The sequence below is a fragment of the Hermetia illucens genome, chromosome 4, assembly GCF_905115235.1.
Source record: "Hermetia illucens chromosome 4, iHerIll2.2.curated.20191125, whole genome shotgun sequence".
Lineage (NCBI taxonomy): Eukaryota > Metazoa > Arthropoda > Insecta > Diptera > Stratiomyidae > Hermetia > Hermetia illucens.
In genome coordinates, this window is record NC_051852.1 from 35,292,794 (window position 1) to 35,316,273 (window position 23,480).

Sequence of the window (23,480 nt, forward strand, 5' to 3'; positions counted from 1 at the left end):
GTTGAAAGTAAGGGATAGGGAAAGGAAGATGGGCTGACCAATTTTAAGCAATAAGGGATTTGAAAGACCGTCTTAGCCAAGTCTGGTAGGCTACATCCCCTAGCGGGAGGGAAGAGGAGGGAATATGAGTCACCTTTTTCCAGTAGTGACAATTTTTGCAAAGTTTGTTGTTTAGGCATTATTGAGCATCCATTCTTTGGAGGGACGGCGGCCAATCTAGAGAAGTTTACCTTACACCTATTTATGTATATGAATTGCCACAACATTTTTAATAATAATAATAATCGTTGGCGCGACAATCCATTTGGATCTGGGGCTTTAAGCGTGATAAAGAACTTTATTCAAAACCGTAGTAGTACACTACAGTACACTGTAGGAGGCAATGCAGGATTGCATTCGACAGTGATTATTACTGTATCTCGTCGGAATGTATTCCAATTCAAAGGCAAAAGATCTTTGGTATTCACTTTTGCAGTTTTGTGGAGGAAGATGTTCCTAGTTTAAAGCCAACTGCAAAGCTATGCCAAGTAATGTTCTACCAAATTTCACCCAGCTTAGTTTACTTAGACAGCAGTCAATGATCGAATGACTTGAAGGACTAGGAGGGTACTCTGACAAAATATGTCAAGATAACCTGGTTTATAATTAGCACGGATACATCTCAATAGTATTTTCCCAGCTTAGTTGGTTGTCGAATCGCTCCTGGAAATGTATACCTCAGGTTGAAGTCACCTTCGAAGATGAAGTGGTTAGATTTCGACTGTAGCTCCGCAATTTCTCAACTGATAACTTGCATTTTATATAGATGGATACTGTCAGAATTGTATAATATTTCGCCTGGTACTGTCGTTCATTATCATTCACTTCAACTTGTACAGATAATGGGTTTCTAATGATGACTCTCTCAAGTTCATTATCTTTTCATACTGTGGCCACAGAACACAGCACACAACTTGGCCATAGTTAAAGCAATCTACGGTTTTCATCCTGCATTTAGGGACATTGGAAAATTTCTGGGAAATGTTCCTGAAATTTTAGCAGTTGAAACCCAATATCTTATCACCACTTCTGGGAAAGGATTACTTCACCTTACAGGAATCCTTACAAATGTTGAAGAATACAAGTTATAAATTGATTGACATTGGTTTCTCGATACTTTTCTTAGGGTTGCGGTTTTATTTATCATTTTTTCTTCTCCAATAACACAAAAGCATTTATAGAAAACCGACTATCAAGGTTTAGTTTTATCTGGGAAATCCTAAGAGAAGAATCTTTGGATAAAGGCAATGAAGCGAATGTAGGAAGTGCCCAAGGGCATTTCGGCCCGGAAATACGAAGTTGAAAGCTTTACTCGTACATATAAAATCAGAAAACTAATTACAATAATTTAAGCTAAAGTGGTGGCGACCCTTTTTGCTGATTATTCTTTTGAAAATATGTAAGTCATCATAATTCGTACACATTGAGCAAACAGAATCGTAACATGTGTAAAATAAAGATTAAACTAATCCAAATAAATTCGATGTTTACCTTTTTATAATCCTCTCAGAATCCCATAATTTATTATCTGGATATCAATTACTAAAAAAATCTTTGCAAAATGAACAGGAAAACACATGTTGGCTTTATTCACCCTCCTTTTAAAGAGCTGGTCGAATCGTATCTTTCAGGATGAGCTGCAGCAAGTGTCGCACATACTAGTATAGCATATCACAGCATTTCGTATAATATTTGACTATTTTTGATAAATACTTTCCAAAAAGTATAGTTTAGTGTAAAATAAACACCTCCACCCAAAGGTAACCAGCCTATATATTAACTACATATTACAATTATAATTGGGTTGAAGATGACCAGCAGCTGGTATCATGCACCACTTCATCACTTGCTTCCATAGACCGTTAAATTGCAACTACCCGAAAAGTAACACTTGTTCAATTCGAAAGTCTAAATCCTGGGCCTTGTTTAACCATGGGATTACATGGTCGAACACCCCGAGCAATCCTATACTCATACACGTGGCATATTCTACCTTTCCCCTTGTTGGCTTTGACTTCCTGGACCGAGTGAAGGTTTCGCACTATCCCTTGATATAATGTTTTTTTCTTCAGTCTGTCCATTGTCTGGCTCTAGCTTTTTGACTACGGCCTTAATCCTTAAACGTGATAAATGAGTCCGCAGGGAAAACAGATCACTCCCCTGTCAAATTGCCGGTGCATAAGTATGTCGGAAGGGGGAGGATAATATGCAGAGATAAACATAAAAGAAAGGAAGATGAGCTTCAATTACAACTTCCCCATTCGAAATAAGATGCACGCGGATAGATAATGTTGAGTGGACCCTAATTGAGTTTAAAATCAATTTATTTATCAATTGATCATTGTTGGCGAGGTGTCGAAATGATGCGATGCTGTTGGCGAGGGTGGAGAGATCTTATTGTGCGATAGTTGCAGCTAAACGTTACAGCAGAAGCTGCGACATTTGAACAAATTGAGATGTGGTGCTTCCATTCTGCAGCCTCTCATCGTGTGTAATTACCGTGTAAATTTAATTAGAATGTAAGTGACAATTGTGAAGGGTTCCATAGATCCACTGGTGTGAATCACGTGTTGCTGCTATAAATTTAGTTGAGATGTTGCAATGTTGATTGGTATTTTTAAGTGGGCTGAAGAAAGAAAGAAGTGGGTATCTATATAAGTGTGTCAATTTTTAAGGTTTTGTTTGCAAAACTGTCTGTCTTTTTTTTTTTTTTTGAGGAGGTGGAAATTTTCAAAAGACTCTGGCCTGGGCACGTCAGAGTGTGGAATTTTTACCCACTAAAACCACCCCCGACTCCCCCTTCCCGCGTGGAACCACCTTTAGGTATTACATCACAGAAACAGCTGCACCAATTGACACGAAATTTGGTGAGAAGGTGGGAACTATGAACGCTCAGACATGCGGTGAGTGATATTCTTGAGATTTAGAGAGGGGGGTCCCCATACATATAAAGGCGAGTTACGTGGGATATCAAAAGAAAGGTCCTGATTAGTACTTTTCGAAGCCGGCCTTAGTTTTGAGATTTGTTCGAAAGGCGGGGCGTGGAAGGGCTGAAAAGTGATGATTTCTTTAACAGACCCATTCTCAGAAACTGCCCAACCGAAAAATCTGAAAAAATTCATGAAGCTGCATCTCAGGCCTCAAAATACTCTCCATATCGACATCTATTCAAATTAAGTTAATAATAGTATATTACCATATTTTTGAGGAAATTGAGTAAAACCCCCCTTAAGTTTATCCCGGAATTATAAAAGTCGGTAGTGGGATAAAATATAATATGAAGCATATTATCACCAAGTTTGATCAAAATCATACTATTAGTAGCAAAGTTACAGTAGCTCAAAGTTGACTTTACCCTGTAAATTTACTGCAACTAAATATGAATATCACACTAAAGTGGGTAGTCAGACGTGCTAAATGCATATACATAACGGGTTACGTACAAATGGGATAGTTCTACACTCAAATATACTCACGGAAGAAGCAAACAAAACCGTTCATACCTGAAGCGCCCAGCTTCCGGTTTCCCGACTTGTTTATGGCTACAGTTGAAATCTAGCCCTGCCCACTTATATGATCCCCAATCAGCTTCTGCCCTTATCCTCTTGAAAGGGAGTCATATCTATGGGAACACTTCCCTGTGGCGTTTTTGAAGCATGATCTAGTTATTCCAGGTAGTATTGTATCGCCACTATTGTAATGTCTGTTGCCAGCCAATGTTCTTCGGCCCTCTTGAATTATATTGCGGTGTCTCATGATATATTATTCTCCCAATCTCCGACCATCCAGTATATTGCTTTGTAGTAAAATATTGTTTGATTCCAATCTTTGGGTGAAGCAATATATTCGAGACAGTTTGGAATATAATCAAATCAAAATTTTTCCATGTCCGCTAAGGAATTGTGTTAGATGGCTTATTCATTTCTGCATGCGCTACATACTCAACCCACTGCTTAATATACCGGATCAGCGTATAAGTCCAACGGTCTTCACAGAGGTTATTGCTTCGTTGTTATCCTCTTCGATACATTGATGTTACTTGTTTTGGAAACAGTCACCCCATCGTCTTATAGTAAATCTCAGGATTTCTGCTGTTATCGCTTTGATTCCATTCTCGATATGCATCCATTATTACTCGAATGTGATCCCTGGGAAAGTTAAGACGATTATCGATTAGGAGTAGCGTTAGTTCTGACATATTACCTCGACTTGTCTATCTCTATGTATAACATATATGTATGGATTCTCCTAATACTTGTAATGACTATATTCTTCTACCTTTCAAATGGAGCGGAGATATCTCCACTCAGATGATCTAATTTCAGTCCGTGAAGTCGATTGATAAATAATGCTGACGAGTTCTTACTACAGCATTCTTCATAGTACATTCTTTCACTAGATTATTGAATATCAACATGTTTGCTGATATGGTTCACACTACCACCTAAATCCGAGCCAGTCGTTTCCCTCTTTCCCCTTTTTGGTGACTTTAGTTGTATGCTCAAACTTCTGATTACTGAATTCATCTTCTTTTACAGTGGTTGGGACCGATTGGATTGGATTGGATAACCTTTTACACCTCCAAACTAATCGAAAAATTTCACTCCTTCTGTGTATTTAAGACTGAAAAACATCCTGTTCTTATACTCCCATCCAAAGATGTTACAGACGAGGTGCAGTGCATGTCATATATATACTATCTTCGCTGAACCGTCGTCCGACATAACTTCATAAGGCAGAAAAAGCTAAACTTTCTTTCAACATTACCCATATTGTCAAACATGAGAGCATATAAACTTGATTTCACTTACGAGATTACCCTCTTCTCCCGTGGACATCCTTCCCACTTCCCTCGCTTTATTCTGAATGAAGCTAATGAGTTCATTCACCGCAATTTCAAATTGGTATGGCAACCTCCTTGCAAACATCCATATGCGTTGCACAGAAAGGACTGTTGTCACTTAAAGTCCTGTGGGAATAGATCCTCAAACTGCCGGGGATAGTGATAAAGTCCTTTAGGTGATAATTCATTTCATCGTGGCTACGTATCAGCCACGGGTCGATCTTTCGAATAAATCGGTCTACCCCTTCGCTTCTGCGATGCAGCCTCGGTCACGAAAATGACGATCGATTTTAAAATCGTCCTGTGAGCACTCGAAGTTCTTAGGTCAATACGTTGCCACCAATCTTCTGGGAGGCGGCCGTTGTATTGTTTCTGTCTGGATAGATGCAGCATATAACTATATTGAGGCGATCCGTTTAAATAGCAATGACACTTTTGGTTGCTTTAGTCCATTATTATTGACATCAAGCGCGACAGTACGCCGATTCTCTTCTGTTTTTTCATAAATTGGCAAAAAATGTCGTTTGAATATCCCAAGATATTTCATTCAGATTCAGAAATCAGATAAATTTCTTATTTCGATTTGAGGACTTTCTCCCTTTACCTACGTGTATAAACTGCCTCTGTTTTATGGCTCCCTAATTCCAAATCCCTTGCTCTCAACTAGACCTTGGCAATCCAGTCAGATTCATTAGCTATCCATCCAACATCCTTCTCGTGTTTTTCGGAAGCCACGATTAAAATATGGTAGCCTCATATTCCACATATTGTTCTAGCGGCATTGGCCTTTGGCTTTGGCATTCTGGGTCATGCTGAAGCCTCTTTTGTGTCGTAATACAACTCTCTATCAGGGGAGTGATGTCTTTCGGTTTTGTAAATAGTTAATTTTATACAGTACTTCAATTGTGTGATCAAAACCAGTTGAAATCAAGAATAATGACTGAACACTGGTAAAACTATTTTCTCGTTCTTCCTCGAGAGAACCGATGGTGACCAGGTTATTATTTTTTATTTCCCGGCATACGGAGATAAAATCAGCTACGGTTACCAGTGGAACCTGCCTTACTTAGGATATATTCATGACAAACAGGGTGTTTGTTACTTTCCACAGCAGCCCTACAGATATTTTGTGGTAACTTTCTTCCCTCCGTACCATCGTCCTACTAAAGACCTGACTTTTGGAACTGCCACTCCTCTCTTCCCAAAAAGCCGATGGCATTGCCCACGGGATCATGACTCCCAGGTCTTTAAGTATCTACTGCGAATATATATGTACAAGGTTTTCCCGCAAATTTCAATTTTTAGGGAGAACTACTTTATTCGCTTCGGAAAAACTACCCCAGTTTTATGTACCTTGAGTTCTGGACCAGCATTTTTCAAGCAAGTTGTATCTACCAGATTGTTCTGTTTGCAAAGATTTTGATGAATTGAATGAATTATATTTGAGTACTCGAAAATATGAAATTTTCGGCACTACTTACAGTAGATATCTCATGCTTACTGGGGAATCCGTACACAGCAAAAGAAAAACATTAAAATTTCTTTCCCTGAATATTGTGATGTGACTGGTTTCGATTATATGATTTTATAGTTGGAGGTATAACATCAAGTTTTAAGTTCAGATTCAATTTTCAAGCAGGAATTTTACTTAAGTTGCAATCATTTATTTAAAATTTCACAGTTTGAGCCTGCCTTCCGCCCAACGAAACTCTGTAACTGGGAAGTGCCACGAAAAACTAGTAGACGACCATCAGTTTGCAAAGTTCCAACACAGGTCATTTGCGACGAGAACGGGCGTTTCCTGTCCGCTGATTTAAGGTATGCTACGTATCCTTTTGCTTTGGTATTATTTGAACACTAAATATTTTCTTTTTTCTAGACCAAAAAGCAGCCCTTGGGCTAAATACAAAAGTACTTGGCAATTGCCAGATAGAATTACGAGGTATCAAGCAAACGAATTGAATGAAACCCTACCCAAGCGAAAGATAGCGGTAATCTTAAATAAGAAAGTAAAAAGTTGATATTACAATCTTTTTTCTTTTACTTTCAGGGAAAAGATAATAAAAGCAGAAAAGGAGGAGAACAGAGTCCACAGTCTACAGGAAATGAGCAGGTAACTGGTGTCCTGATTTTCAGCATGCTATCACTACTTTCACCACTTTTATTCCGTCTTTTTACTTAGACGCAATATACTCAAACTGCACCACAGCCTTTAGTATATCCTAATGTACAAGATCCTAATCAATTGCAAGTAATGCAACCCGGAAAAGTAATATATACTGATCCACAGCTGCAGCACAATTATGAACCTCAATATGTTGATCAAATTGCATTTCCCGGTGCGGGTCCGATTCCTGCGGAAGAGCAAACTGTTGCTATATGTGGCCCACAACCTAACATGTAAATTATGGGAAATTTCGTGTAGAAAAATTGGCAGCTATATTTCATGTTTAGAATGCATTTGAAATTATTGTGTTCGAATTCATATTTTCCTGTATTTTCGATGTGATTTTATGAATATATTGTTTTATTTTATGCATGTACATATATGCGTGTTCAATTGTAGCGTAAAAATATTTTAAATTGCATGAACTTCTCATACAAATTCAGGATCTACCTTTCATTGAGTACACCTTTTTCGTAGCTTAAATGATGGGGGACAACACCATGACTCACATTCGTATGTAGAATCTAAGTTTGATATCTGGTGGACAGGAAAGGCTCCTTACTAGTTTACTCAATAAATCTTTCGATTTTCCCGTCCTTTCTATCCTTCAGTCTAGATTCATTGCTCGAATAGAGGCAGTTCCATTTCCTCGTTGCGCGTTCAAACATCCAGCAACCATCTTATTTCAACAACAAATCCTGAATATGTAGCAGTAGTCAATCGGTGTTTTTATAGAGCTGCTTAATATTTACGAACATGCTGTGGGTATCGGTTTTATTTTTTTCCAAAGTGGGGAGTTTAACTGTTGTCCAATTTGATGTCCGAAATTAAGAAATCCTCAGTCAATGTGGCCTTCTACCCGTTGTCGAGAAGTTGTGATAGAATCCCTTTCAACCCTTAGTTAATTTAAAATGACTCAAAGGCTTGACCCGTTAAATAAAAACCTAAAATGTTTAGAACCAAATCGTAATCACAAATCGTGCAATTTCCCCATCGTATCGTATTCATTGACTTGTGAAGAGGAAGATACTCCTAGAGAGGATATTCCTATAAAGTACTAGTGAAACAGCGGGTTTGTCTTTCTCATTTGAGGCCTTTACTTCTTAATTGCGTCAACCGATCGATCCAATAATAGCCGCTTCGATCGGCTTTTGTCTGCATTCGGCCGACGCCCTAAATCATCAATTCGCTGCTGTTTTTGCTCCACTGTGAGCAAGTGTGACACCCACTTGGAACAAATTTTTTTCTTATCCAAATTGTTATGTACAATTTTGGACACAGTCCCCTTTGATATCTTCAGGATTTAATGACATTCACTGGGATGTAAGAAGAAGGAAATCCGGCAGGACAAGACATACTGAATACTGCTCACCATTCATTGTAAAGGAGTTGAAAGAGACGATCTCGCCCATGAATGACAAAAAATTGTCGAAAGGGAGTGACAATTCCCAGAGGATACTCCTACAAAGTGCTGAAGCTTTTTTTAAGGCTGAAGTCTGTATTGTTACTCAATCCAAATGTTTGGTAAAGGATATTTTGCTCCCTTCCGCTGGAAAATTACGGGGCTTATGCTGATAACCAGAAGCACCGTGAGTTGCTTTCAGCGTGTCGATCTCTATGTATGTGTCCAACATCGGAGAAAGAAATCGAAAAGCGTCACTAGTAAAATTTTTATTGACGCATATGCAGATATTTCAGGAGTAACTTGTTTGCTTCCTCATTGCCAAGTACACCTTTCAGTCCAATTGTTGGTATATTTGAAAGTGCACCTACGCGAGCATAGGCACCCTGGGAGGAACCTCGCAACAAAAATACTCGATTGACTAGAACATGAGATGGCTTTGCACGTTTAGCGGGCGCTAAAATGATTTTTCTGTGAATTTTCTGTTTAAAAAAAATCATCTGTGGCAAGGTCAAGAGGCGTTAAAAAAAATTGGTGTTGATATTTTACTCTCTTTGCTGGAAACAACATGGATTTTCATTATAAATTAAGACTGGCTGGCGCGGTGTGTGCTACGCTACACCTGTCTTATGGCTTTAGATAGAAGTGATCCACAATTAATACGATTCAGCGAATAGTCCCAACAGTCAGATAAACAGAACTTTCAGGCATCAAAAGACTCCTAAAAGGATGTTGCATTTAACTTTACGAGACCTTGAAAGGACAACAAATCATGAAAATCACATCGGGGACGAGCTATTATCTATCTAAATCGCGCCTGGTCGGATACGCGAATGATATAGAGATACTAGCCGCCGCAGACATGGTCGAATCAGCCTAGTGCATATTGGAGGTGGCGATGTGTGGACTCAGAAGATTGATTACTGAATGGATTCTCGTTAGCTTTGGAAAAAACCGAAGTAATCGTCCTTTTGATAGACTCCAGGATAATCTTCTCTATGTAAATTTGGAGCACCACGGACAAGGCTACAGCTGCAATGTTTTGGATTAGCCGACTGCTGGCTTGCATTCTATAGGCGTAGTTTGCTAATAAGCACGGTTGACTCATACGGAAGATCGCGGTTTAAATCTCACTAATGGCAGTGGGATTTGTATCGTGATTTGACGTCGGATACCAGCCGACTCAGCTGTGAATGAGTTCCTGAGTCAAATCAGGGTAATAATCTCGGGCGAGTGTAATGCTGATCACATTGCCTCATACAGGCTATCCTGTAGTGTACCGTTACGACCTTCAATGAAGTGCTCTAACACACTTCAAGCCCCTGATCCAATATGGACTGTTGCGCCAATGATTATTATTATTATTAAAAATATCTCAGAACAGGAGTGCGTTATTCCTTAGGTCAATTCAATTTATCTTCCTACCAAAACGAAAAATGTGTTGCAAATGGAAAGATTACGATTTTCAGTTCGACTCCCCTAACTTCGTTTCAAGTTCAGAGAAATTTGACCAAAATCTGGCTCTTGACTCTTTAGCCAAAGCATCATGAAGAACTAAGAGAGTAGCAGACTGACACTTTTATACTTCCTATTTTTCTTATTCAATAACATTTATAATCACATTCAGTTTTTTTCTCAAAACTAGGAAAGAACAAACTTACACATGATTTTGGAATAAAAATTGAGAAGAAATAAGGCAGAAATTGTTCTCCCTAAGAAGTCCATTTTTCCGATTTTTATAACGAAAACACAGTAATGCTGGTGTGGAACCTGAATGAAGGCGATGTCGAGAAATAAGGGTTAAAGTCAAGCCAATAGAACTGATCATAATCGGTAGTTTAAAAGCGGTAGTCGGATAGTATCTTCTATGTTCTCTAGTACCTCTTTTGACTATATTTACTCATCCTACTTAGTATATATTATCCTCGCGCTGACTCTCCTGAGGATCATCTCGACCGACCTATTTAATTTTCTACGTCGCGTTGAAAATCAGCGAGTATTTGGAATTGGAAGATGATGAGAATGACACTGGTTTCTTCCTTTTTTCCTCAGAAAACTCATTTTGAGGAAACATGCTTAGCCTCTTCTAGACCATTTAGTTCCTCATTCGATTTGTTTTTCTCATACACTCTCTCGCCTCTGCTTACCATTGCTCATAATATTGAAATGTGTACCTTATCTCGGAATACTAGCATTCCTCAAGCTGCTATTTTTCCGAAGTAGCATTATATCTACGTTTCTATAACGAAATAGTAATTTTAAGTCTTACGGTGCAGGGGTTATAGGGGAGATATTTTCTTAGGCTCGAACTTTTTAAGAAAGAAAAAGGCGAAGGGGACGAAAATTAAGACGTGAAATCTGTATAAAATAAAAACGAAAGTCGAAGGAACAATTTCCGGTGAAATTGTTTGCGGGGAGGGGCGTAATTTAGAACTGGGCTAACTGGGCTGCTATATATTCGTTTCGCTTATGATTAGAGCTCTAACTTTTCGCACTAAAAAGTCGCTATTGTAAATGGGAGTCCAAGTCAAATTGAAGTAATAATTTTGGGCAAGCGCAGAACAGACCACATTACCTCCAAAGGCACGGTTGTGATCTCGAAATGAAGTGTTCAAACACACTTCAAGATAATAGGTAATTAGGTTTTCCACATCCATCACTTCTTAAAATGTTTACCAAGCGACTATAGGTGACTAGCAAACCAATGACACTTTCGCTTTTAAGCATAATCCTGACAAGAGCATGGACTGTGAAAAAATGCTAAACTAAGTCAGTTGAAGCTTATAAACTCTAATAAGGATAATGGAGTTAATCCACCCTGCTTTGCAGCTTGGCAAACACATTTTACAACTTTAACGCTTCTCTTCACAGTGAAATTATATGTATTCTGTTTAGTCCTTTGTGAAGCGTATGAAGGCTTGACGAGACGACGAGGGTTGATTCTCCCCGAGCCTTGGGAGTTCTCAAGGGTCCGAACAAGACTTTAAAACAATTGGGTTTGTTTGACAATACAGAAGGGTCCGTACTCACTTCGAATCCGAATTTTTCCTGCACAGTTCTCATCATGCCTGAATACCTCATGAAAGCATGTAAAAATGGTACTAATCGGTTTGCTCGAAGCATGGTGATATAAGCCACATTTTCAAGGAATGTGGCAGGACGTCAAATTCATATTGTCAAAGGAATGGAGCGTTTATATAATATTGCTGAGAGCACCATCTGTCTGGAATTAAGATAAATGTTAACTGGAATGAAAAAATAAAATTAATAAAATTAACTCAACTCTTGAAAAGTCGTTCAGAATCTGCATTCCCGGACCACTACCGAAGTCAACCTCTTAATAATTAATGAATCACAGATTAGAGTGAGGTACACATTCCCCCAAAGTACCCTCGGACCCGGAATAGAGACATAAGACATAACGAAGTAACTCACCACCTTGCTTGCACCACATCCAAAAAGTCCGAAGAACAATATTTTCTATCCAACAGTACACTCTTTATTTCAGATCCTGTGAACTTTTTCGATCGAGCATGTTTCTCTCGAAAGCTAAACTAAGTGGGAGTTTTGAAAATAGTAGTTTTTCGAATATTTTTGAGAGGGTGGGTAGCAGTTTTATGAATCTGTAGGATGCAACTAGCATTTGGCCCTTTTCACATTAAGGAATCATTGCAATTTCTGAGACCCTCCAAGCCTTGAGAAAATCGGCGAGACGAAGAATTGCATTCAATACGTGGGTCACGTAAATGATTGCGAACCCTGGAAGTTTCTTCAACATTTTTCCGGTGATAAAGTCATGTCCTGCAGCTTTCTTGGGATTAGTTGCTTCAGTAGGTGATAAACCTCGTAATTAGCTTTGTAATTTCTGTTCCCGTTGATCTTTAAGGGTTTCATGGAGCGATCGACGTGCTCTAGCTAATTGTTTGTTCAGGTCTAGAAATTTGTGAGGCCGCCATTGTCTTCTCAACTTGTACTTTACTTGAACCAGCTTTAGTATGCATGCTCGGCGTGGGGTAGACATCTGCACAGACACGATTATTATTTCGTAAAATTTCAACAGAGTTTTTGTTTCCTTCATCTCTGGTTTTCAAGAGAGTTTTGATTTGCAGATGAGCGCTTATATACTTACGAACTTCGACTAGTTCGTTGATTTGGTTATTAGTTTCCTACGACGGGCGAGTGATCTATAAACAGTTTATAGCACAGCTCGCTCGATATCAGCTCCCGCCTCAAGTCTTAAGTCGGTCTAGCACGTTGGGAGTGATCAATCGGGATCCCCAATGAGTGTGTTTAACATTAAAGTCCCCAGCGGAAGAAAATGAGAAGTTGGTTTAGACTTTGGAGTGTAATAAATCACAGTGATGGTTATTTTCCTGGTCCACTATAGTAAAATTTCCAATATTAAATGGAAAATTACACTCCATATTCTGTATTTTTTAAGAAATTATTAAAACCTTAAATAAATATTGTTCTGAAATTTCCAATAAACCAATTAAACATTTTTCTGTTTTGCTTACCGTTGGAGGTATGGAAGACGAAATTCTCCTCTCAGAATTTTTGAATAGTTAAATGTGGACCTTTGGCTCTAGGTCGTAAACACAAATTACTGAATTATTCGTGTTTGCCAAAATAGATATGGGTCCGCTTCTGCCTTTTCCTATTGCCTTTGTCCCGTTCACAAGTGGGGTCGGCTTGTCGTGATCGGTTCCAGCATTGTGTTCTATCAAAGGCCTGATCTAGACATAGTCGTAAGGCCTTCACATCATCATCCTGCGTATCAAGCATCCGTTGTTTCGGCTAGTCTTTTAGTCGCTTACCTTCGACTTCGATACTCAGACCAATCTTGGCAAGTAAATTCTTTTTAGCGCAAATTACATGACCATATCATCGAAGACGGCTTGCTCCTAATTTTTCTACGAACGGTGCAACCCCATATTGATGGCGATGAATCATTTCAGATGTGATCAAAACGTGTAACTCCACTAGTCCAACGCAGCCTCTTCGTCTCCATTACCGCAAGACGCCATACATTGTGCCTTATAGTCGGTTAACAATTGAAACTATAGAGGCAGACACGGCGGACGACATTGCGGTAAATTTTAGATTAGAGACTGTCGTTGATACGTCGATCACAAAGAACTCTAGTTATGAAACGCCACTTCATCCAGGTTCTGCTAATGCGTGAAGCAATTTCATCACACCGTTCACAATTGGCTGATAGCATTCACTCCAAATATCCTGTGTGCGTTAGTGTTGGATTTTGGCAAGACGATACAGATACCGCGAAAATAATCTCAACAGAAAATTTTATTTTTTTGGAAAAGTGGAAGAAAGCAGCAGCAGTGAGAACATTTATTACTCCAACTAATTTTCTGTATACTAGCTCTCTTCTTAGTTCGAGCGGGTAGAACTGGCAGCTGGCGCCATATTTGATAGTTATTTAGTAGGCAATAGTTCATTAGTAGACAGTTATCATTATCATTAATAGTCGGTAATTTGCATTTCGAATTCCGCACAAAAGCACGTTCTCATAATTATGTTTAACATACCCGAACGTTTCTTTAGCATATGTATATATATCATTGGCGATTATGGGGATTATTTACCCAAGATATCCATTTCAACTAGATTTCAGATAGATACATCCCAGGAGATTTCACTGAACCGGAGCAGCAGCATTCAAGCCGATTGACTCTTTTACAACAGAATCTTAACAATGATTCTGACAATAAAGAAGAACTCCCTTTGAATCCACTATACATTGAACAACACAAATGTACTGATACCATTGCTCTCCTAGAAGAACAAGAAAAACGACTTCGTGAAAAAATTCCGCACGTACTTGGTGATAACGTTGAAGACAATTTCGAAAATATGAAAATCCAAACACATATCCCTGACAAACCAACAGAAAGAAACCCATCCCCTTTGATCCCAGCATATTGTAACTTTGAGATGGCGAAAAGAATGGCTCAGGAGAATTTAGAGCACCAACCCTTGCCCGATTGCATAATGGACCGTGCATTTCGGAAAATCCAAGCCCAAGGAGATTCATACCCGGGCTTAGCATTAGACGTAATACCCTCTGCTAGCGGTGTTGGAATTAAAACCTACAAAGCCGGGCCAACACATTGCACTAAAATGAAAGTGTACAGGCCAAAAACGTGCGGGGTGGTGCCGAAGGCAGTTGGTGAGTCACAAATGCACAGACCACAGACCTGTTACCCAGGAAATCAAAAGATGAGTTCAATGGACCTTGCAATATGTTGGGACTATAGACCGGCTAATCCAATGGACGAACCTCAACCGCCTAAGCACATCGATGGCTCAAATGGATCAGCTGCTCCTGCAGTTTTTACTTTAGTCAAGACTCCAAGAACACCGGAAAAACTTGATACCGGTCGGTCGGCTGGAATTTTTACAAACACCCTTGGCAACGAAGGTTTCTTCGAGAAAGACATAGTGAGGAGGAAAACAAATTTTTCAGCGCAAAGAAGTAAGAGTGGCTTGAAGTGTTCATGTGGAACCTCCCCGATGAGTATGGCTAGCGCAAAATCAAGTCGATCTCAAAGTGCAACACGCGATGCGGCCCTAAAAAGTAATACAAAACGCAGTGAAAGCTCCCCAAATCTGTCTCAAATAGTGAACGTAAGTGAATCTGCCATGTATAGAGGAAATCATTATCGGAATTACAATCAGCACATTCCAAGAAAAAAGGAACACACTTGCAGCAAATATGGTCCTAAGAATCGTGATATGCACGTCTTGAAACGAACAGAGAGATTGTGCCAGAAATTCGAACCCCAACAATATCCGGAACTAGCCCCAAGAGAAACCTACAAACCTGCTTTCAAAGCAGGGGTTCCGAAGAGTAACGCATCAGGCACGGTGACTAGCTTTGATAGTGGTTGCAGTACAATGTCTTCAGGCACGTGCTCCACAAAAGTTTTAAATATTCCCAAACCACGACATCCATATGCGAAAAAGAATTACAATATCGACACCCTAGTCCCGCCCTTTGCTTGTATTAAAGGCGGCGCAGGGCAGGGTGGCTATCCCGAACACTGGCGATTAGCAAGCGTCTACCAACATGCATATAAGCCCATCGATCAACGAAAACGACCACTATTGCAAACTATTTATAAGTAATTTAATAAGTTTTTATTTCACTGCCTCCCTTTCAAGTAAATGATATAATAAAAATAAAAAAAAAATGATATTTTATTTAATCAACATCTCCGTATCCCATTGAACCTTTCGATCCTGATTCGGCGCCAGTATGGTTGTGGCTCCTCCGAATGTCTTCATATGCTGACAGAAAGAAATTCCTCTTGTTGGAAGCGGTTGAGGATATCAGTTCAAACCAAAGCCCCTCGGTTAGCTCAGTATTTCCATTATACATTTGATTTCGTGGCGACATGTAGACGCGGTTTCGAAGATCAGCTATAACGAGTTCTAAGCTGGGGTGGTAAGCATTTAGGGCGTCACCTGTAAACAACAGACACATTTTATATTTTTTGAGAAAAGAAAAATGAAAATCTAATTCACTTTAGCAACATAGAACATTTACTCACTTTTAACTTCGGGAAAAACGAAATAATTCACACACCTTTCTCCGCCTTCTTGCCGACCTTTCTTCTGTTTATCCCACTGTCCAACGTATATTTTCAAATGACTTCGTTTGAAAAAATGTCGCAAGATTGCCTGTTTTTTAACTTTTTCCTCTGCCAGGAAATCAATACGTTTTCCATTGTTCCTTACAAACAGCATATTCGGGAAGTAGTCTGCAATGAAGCATTTATTGTCAGGATTTGGCTTAGCCAGTTCTGCGAATTGCAGGAGACGTATCAAGTTCAAATTGAAGTAGTCATCTTGCACGACAATCACCAAATGACTTGCTGTTAGAATAAATATTAAAAGTTTGATATCATCCAATTCATTCAACGTTGCATCTTTACGATACGAATTGCATAGAACTGGCGGACAGTCAAGCAATATCATGCGATCTTTTGTGATAAACATCTGAATAGATTCGGTACGTGGGCATGACGACAATGATCCGTTCTTTGGTTTGACTGGAAATATGCCCTCCTTTTCCTTGAAATAGTGATTGAAAATATCATCGCGATTGTCGTCGGAGGTTAAAAGATTTAGGATTGTTGATTTGCCAACACCCTGCGTTCCTATTACGCTCACTACGAAAAAGTCAGTATTCGTTTTCATGAAGAATTTAGCTGCGTTTTGGTTAACTTGATAAAGCGCACTCGAGATCAGAGGAACAGAACGACTCATCTGAGGTATCGGCTGCACGGGTTGTTCTGAAAGGAGTTGTGTGAATATATTATTACTTTTGAATCCCAATCTATGATGGTTTTTGTACCAATAGTTATGTTTACAGGTGAGGGTCCAGCCTCTCTTTCTTTACTTTGGATACTGATAGTACTAGGGCTTTGTGACGATGGAGGGTCATGGCTTTCTCGTGTTGCTATGACAATGGGAGTCGCAGATGGAGTTGGTTCTCTTTCCTTCACTTTGAGGAGGATTTTCGGTTGAATTTTCTCCTCCACTTGAGTTTTTTTAGAAGACTTTTCATCCTTACTGGTACCTTCTCTTTTACTTAGAATCACAGTACGTTTACTTTCCTGTTGATAATAGAAAATCTGTACAGATGACTCAAAAAAGTTCAAGATTTGACAGACAAGCTAACTATTACAGACACTTTACTAAATTTATTTATTAATGTAAAAGAGGATAATATACGGACGGAATTCACTTAAATATTGCTCCTAGAAAAAGGAGAAAATAAAAAGCTTAGCCTACAATTAAAGCTATAACAGGAGGAAGAGTCTAAAGCAAGAAGCTATTTAACAAAGTCTCGGAATTGGGGAGTGGAAAGGGAGTTCCAGCTCCCCGACGAGCACTTCGAAAATTTCTGCGCGTGTTATATGACACTATGCAATAAATAATGTCAATAGAGGCGGAGCAGTCCATTAAGCGAAGAAAGAAAGCTTAATAAGACGACACATATCGAGGAAGCGTAGTTTTAGATAACATAGATTAAAAGAGAGAAGACGATGGAATATCCACGCTGTATCAAATTTCGAGACTTAAACAGCATATTAATCCTCATCTGTGTTTTCTCAAAGCCTCTTAAATACTGAGTTGCCATGTTATATTCTTAATGCATACTTAACAGCTCATCAATTTTGCTGCACTTTATAATTATAATAACATCCATAAACTCCATCACCAGCCACTCATATTATTATTGAATTCAGTTAGAGCGCTCAATATGGAGCGAAGTTTAGATTTAGAATGGTTCTTGATCTATTTCAATTCAAATTATTATACAACTGTTCTTCGGAGAGAACAGAGTAGGATAGTGCCCCGTGCAGACCAACATAATCTTGTATACGCGCCTAGCACAAAAGCCATTGCGATCATGCCTTGCTCCTATGACAGGAAAACCAGAATGATGGCTGTTTGGCGGTTGGTCAGAATGGTTATATTATGCTTGAGATTCGGATCATGCCTCAGTCATCGAAAAATTTTCAGCATCGCCAGTACTTCCGTCTGCAATACACTGGCGAATTCTAGGATACCGTATGACTTGACAATACTGTGAGTGTCCGAGGAAATCCCCGCAGTAGCGACTCCACAGACCATCTTTGATCTGCCGGTGAAGATACTATGTTATAACATTGCAAAACATCCTCCATTCGGCCCTGATTAGAAAGTCCACAGCAAAATTTCGACTATAAAAGACAATAAACGGCGTCTTGCGGTAATGGCGACGAAGATGTTGCGTTGGACTAGTGGCGTGATACGTTTTGATCACATCCGTAATGTAATATCCGCGATCGATATGGAGTTGCACCAATCGAAAATTGCGAGAGAGTCGTCTTCGATGGTGTGGTCACGTAATTCGCGCTAAAGAGAATTCACTTGCTAAGATTGGCCTAAACATCGAACTCGATGGTAAGCAACCAAGACGCCGGCCGAAACAACGGTGGCTTGATACGCTGAATGGGGATTTAAAAGCTTCGCGATTGCATCTAGATCAGGCTTTGATAGAACCAAATGGCGAAACCGATCATGACAAGCCGATCCCGCTTGTGAACGGGACAAAGGCTGAAGGAAAAGAAGAACAAGAAGAAATAATATCGATGACAGGGATGCAACCCTGGTGGACTCCGCTTTGGACCTGAAAATCCTCCGAGATTTTACCTTCGTGCAACATGTGACATTTTGCGCCATCATATGTCGCTCTGATAATAGCTACTAGTTTCTCCGGAATGTCCCTCCTATGCAGAACACTCCAGATACACTCCCTGTTCACGCTATCGAAAGCTTTCTCGAAATCGATGAAGAGCAGGTGCAGCGAAGACGTAAACTGCGCTTACTGTTCCAAAATGATAGTTGGGTGTTAATGTGTCGTTTTCTAGCCTTCATTTTCACTGATCTGAGGACAAAAGATGAACAGCTAACTTTCGTATAGTTTTTGTGTCTCACTTTGCATCTCGTCCTACATTTTAAGGTGTATATTTTTAATTATTTCCACGAATTTACTTAAGCTATGTTTGAAGTAACACGAGAAAACTATTATATGTATCAACGAACGTCTCAAATCTAAAATTTACCACAATGTCGTCCTTCCTGTCGCCCTCTATGGGGTCTATGAGGGTTGGCCAACTATAAAAGAGAATGAATGGCGTCTTGCGGTAATGGAGACGGAGATGTTGCGTTGGATTCGTGGCGTGACACGTTTTGATCATATCCGAAATGAGGATATCCGCCATCGTTATGGAGTTGCACCGATGGTGGAGAGGCGTCTTCGATGGCATGGTCACGCAATTCGTGCTAACGAGAATTCACTTGCCAAGATTGGTCTGAACATCGAAGTCGATGGTAAAGGACCAAAAGACAGGCCGAAACAACGGTGGCTTGATACCCTGGATGGGGATGGGGAGATTGCACCCAGATCAGGCATTCGACAGAGCCAAATGGCGAATCGGATCACGACAAGCCGACCCCGCTTGTGAACAGAACAAAGGCTGAAGAAAAAGAAGAACTATACTTATGATCTGTATATGTGAGGAAGGAGTGAAGGAACTTTTCAGTTTTTTAAGTAAATATTTCACTATAAAGAATGAATAATTAGCAAAACAAAAAGGAAACTGAAGAAAATGGTTGAATTGCTTTTGCTTTAATTTTCCGTTTGTGAAAATTTTTCCTTATAATTATATATATAAAATGGGAAGGAAGATGATATATGCTGTTCGATCGTTCGGAAGTAGACACTGTCATTCCCCTAGCGCCCTACGTTCAGCTCGGTAGTTTCGAAACTGCAATATCACTGCGCCTATGCCTGCCTGAAACCATCATAATTCGCAGCGCGTGCAATGAAGTGTGCACCGGGTCAACTAGAGCCAATAACGTTTTGCGAAACTATTAATTCGCCGTAACGATCTTTCAAAGCTTTTTTCCATACCTCTTGATGATCCCCTGTGTAAAAGCAACCAACCATGGGCGTGACGTCGACAATGATGACTTGACGCAATTTCTTCAGTTTATATTTTGAAAAATTCTGAATATAAACAACTATTATAAATATATCCTTGAGCGCAAACCAATTGTGTAGAGCTCCGCCAAAAGAAGATTTCTTCAATAGAACCCGTTTAGCTCTCATCGGTCCCTCCGAAATTCAGTCAAATTGGTTCGCATATACGACGATATGCACACGATTTTTTACATGTTTAGAATGCAACTAAACAAAAAGCGTTGGATGTATTATTTGTTCTTATTTTTGAGAGGGTTCAACTTAAAACGTGGGCTCCCTGTACAGACCGAATGCTGCTCAGCAGTTAGCCGATACCCTCTCCCAATATAGGGCTGATGTAACAGCGCTGCAAGAAATGCGTTTGACAGGGACCGGTTTCCTGGAGAAGAGCAAATATACCATATATTATAGCGGCCATATGATAAACTATGGGCTCGGAGTAGATTTCCTGATCAGCGAAAAAATGAAATCTGCTGTTATCGGCTTTGAAAATATAAGCAAGCAAATACAGACTTGTAAATTTAGAAACATAAGCCTCATTAACGTTCACGCCCCTACACAGGAGACTGTAGAGTCGGAGAACGATATCTTCTACGGGGCAGATGAGCGGACTCTAGAAGCCTGTCCCAAGTATCATATCAAAATCATACTTGGAGTCAAGTAGGGACGGAACCCGTATTCAGGCGATACGTCCGCTCCCATAGATTACATAAGGATACCAATGATAACTGACTGCGGATTATTCAGTTAGCAGTATCGCAAGAAATGGTTGTTGAAAATACTTGGTTTGTGCGAAAAGCGTCGGCCTCTCAACACGGGACTCCAACCGCAACCAAATTGACCACGTGTTGATCGAACGCCGCCACCTCTCCGCCTTGATGAATGTTAGAGCTTATAGGCGGACCAATATAGACTGGGATCACTATCTCATTGGCATAGCGCTCGGGGCTCGAATTACAACACCACCTACAATCCCCTCTGACAATCAGGTGAGAGTGAAAACTGAAGCCATCCACAACACAGCCCTCCGTAACACCTATAAGGGGAAGTATGGACGAAACAGTCGCTGCGATTCGTCGGCTTAAAAATCATAAGTCGCCAGGAGCCGATGGAATTATAGCCGAATTGGCTAAATATGGAAGCGACCAACTACATCAAGCAGTTCATCAACTGATGGTCAAGGTGTGAGACAGCGAATCATTGCCTAGCGACTGGCAACGAGGCATTATCTGTCGCATACATAAAAAGAGGGAATATCACTCAGTGTAGCAATTATAGAGGTATCACGTTGCTGAGTAACATCTATAAGATATTCTCCGCTATCTTGCCACACCGGATAGTCCCATACGCCCAGAACATCATTAGCTCAACAGATCAGATTTTCTCTCTGCAGCAAGTGTTGGAAAAACTGTTTGAATATGGACATCAGTTCCATCATCTTTTCATCGACTTTAAAGCCGCCTATGATAGCATAGCCAGGGTAAAACTGTACACGACCATGAGAGAACTCGGTATCCCGACGAAATTGATAAGACTGACTAGGCTGACCCTGGCCAATGTGTGAGGCCAGATAAAAGCAGCAGGATCACTCTCAAGACCATTCGTCATCAACAACGGTCTACGACAAGGGGATGCCCTATCATGCATCCTTTTTAACCTGGCCCTGGAGAAAGTGCATGTCAATGCAAGAGGCACAATCCTCTTCAAGTCCACGCAACTACTGGCTAATGCTGACGATATTGACCTTGTGGGAAGAACAGGATGTACAGTTTACCGTCATCCAGGTCGAGTAGGCGACGCGAGATCTCGGGTTGCACATTAATGAAGGCAAGACAAAGTACATGGTGCAACGTCAGCGCCATAGAGCAAAGAACCAACAACATCGAATTGCACTGGTCTAACGAAAATAGTAAAGATAAGAAACTACAACTTTGAGACCGTTGAAAATTGGCCAGAGACTAGATTCAAAAATCGCAATCGATAACAGCTATGACGATGAAATCCTCGCACGGTTGTTGGCTGCCAACAGAGCCTATTTCAATTTACAAAAACTCTTTCTCTCGAAACGTCTCACCATAGGGTCAAAGCTCTTACTGTACAAGACTATGATCTTGCCAGTCCTCATGTATTCCTCGTATTTGCGTCTGGTTGTGGATAAAATCCGGCACACTAGGTTACGGTGGACGGGCCACTTAATCCGTATGAATGAGGATGATTCAGTCCGGAAAGTCTATAAGGGCAATATCTACGATAAAAAAAGAAGACGAGGCAGACTGCCTCAGATGGAGCGATGGCCTAGGTCAGGACGCCATACAGCTTGGTGGTCCCCGGCGCAAAACCGAGTGGCCTGGAGTTCCGTACTAAGACAGGCCTGGAGCGGAAACCGGTTGTTGCGCCGTTGATGATGATGATCTGAAGGGGACGCCGGTACTTGAGCCTCCAATGCATCGCGATACTTATACCGCAACAACACGTATTGCGACTCTATGCCATCTAAAAATGCCCCTTGCAACTGCACCTCAAACTTGTCCAATGCCTCACATTCCAGCGTAATGTACGCCGAATTAAACGCTACCAATGGTCGTCATTTTTAACCAGCAACTTCCCCTATTCGATACATTATATCCATGAAACCATGTCGGAGCAGACGTCCAGCCGCTCACGTGGTAAAGTGTGCCATCTCCAAGCTAAATTTAGCTCCTTAAAACGTCGCCAATGGCTGCATTTACTTACATCAATATCCCAAACAATGGATAAATTCCTACCAAAATAATCGGGGCCGATAGCGAGCGGCTGTTCAATATATAATCGAGATTTTGAGGGAACGAACCTGCACAAGACCAAGGAACCAGAAAATCTAATCTAATCGAACCGCTGATGTTGTCAGCGTAAGAGATGACTTGGGTATCATTGGCAAATGCGAAAATAGGTATAAAGGGTTCTTCCGAAATTTTCATGGGGCTCCTCGTAATATCCGTTCATCTAACATGTTTCGTACACATTCATTTCCAATCCTTATGCCTTTATAAAAAATACTTGAGCCTAACCTTCAGTGTCAATTTTGTTCTTTTGAGAGCAACAGCAAACAGATTTGATCGAATGAGTTTGTAACTAGAATGCAAATAAAATGAAATTTGAATTCCAATTGTCATTACCTTCTTCCCACCGCCTTTCTTATTTTTTCTTCCCTCAGACATCCCGATTGTTCCCTCCCGGATTAACGCAGCTCAGAAGCACAAAACATAAACAAACGGTACACATCAACAGAATTGTCATCCGCAAAGGGTTGGTGTACAAAGCACTGTTAACTCAGTGTTTACCATCCACATTTCAACTACAGCAAACTTCACTTTTATTTTTATATCGCCATCACGCTTTTTCCACACGCCTCTTTCCGTCACTCCTTCGCGGTGTGCGTCTTTATCTTCTTTTTCTAACCATTCGAAGGAAGAACAAACTTCTACGTTCC

General features: G+C 40.2%; 2 protein-coding genes across 3 annotated transcripts in view; one reads left to right on the forward strand and one right to left on the reverse strand.

Moving 5' to 3' along the window:
* Positions 1–15,615, forward strand: part of LOC119653446 — a 28,869-nt gene extending 13,254 nt beyond the window's left edge. Inside the window, exons 2-6 of the mRNA XM_038058041.1 lie at positions 6,564–6,700; positions 6,762–6,873; positions 6,933–6,995; positions 7,065–7,282; positions 14,091–15,615. Coding sequence (XP_037913969.1) covers positions 6,564–6,700; positions 6,762–6,873; positions 6,933–6,995; positions 7,065–7,282; positions 14,091–15,600 — 2,040 coding nt within the window. The 3' untranslated portion in view covers positions 15,601–15,615. The remainder of the gene's footprint in view (positions 1–6,563; positions 6,701–6,761; positions 6,874–6,932; positions 6,996–7,064; positions 7,283–14,090) is intronic.
* Positions 15,598–23,387, reverse strand: LOC119653627 (protein SMG9). Of its 2 annotated transcripts, none has more exons than XM_038058400.1 (4): positions 23,167–23,387; positions 16,832–17,093; positions 16,026–16,769; positions 15,598–15,939 (listed from the first exon to the last, which is right to left on the reverse strand). In XM_038058400.1, the coding sequence occupies exons 1-4, from the start codon at positions 23,206–23,208 to the stop codon at positions 15,677–15,679; spliced, it is 1,311 nt and encodes a 436-aa protein (XP_037914328.1). In that variant the 5' UTR covers positions 23,209–23,387; the 3' UTR covers positions 15,598–15,676. The 2 variants fall into 2 exon arrangements, with proteins under 2 accessions (XP_037914328.1, XP_037914327.1); XM_038058399.1 differs by having other exon boundaries at positions 16,832–17,111.
* Between the last annotated feature and the right edge of the window lie 93 nt (positions 23,388–23,480).

Bases quoted from the DNA above. Each gene is read 5' to 3' on its own strand.
- LOC119653627 (XM_038058399.1), bottom strand. From the start codon at position 23,208: ATGTCTGAGGGAAGAAAAAATAAGAAAGGCGGTGGGAAGAAG. The intron at 16,770-16,831 runs GTACAAAAACCA...AACTCCTTTCAG, and splicing joins ACCTGTAAACATAACTATTG to AACAACCCGTGCAGCCGATA. The intron at 15,940-16,025 runs GTGAGTAAATGT...TGTTGTTTACAG, and splicing joins CGTTTTTCCCGAAGTTAAAA to GTGACGCCCTAAATGCTTAC.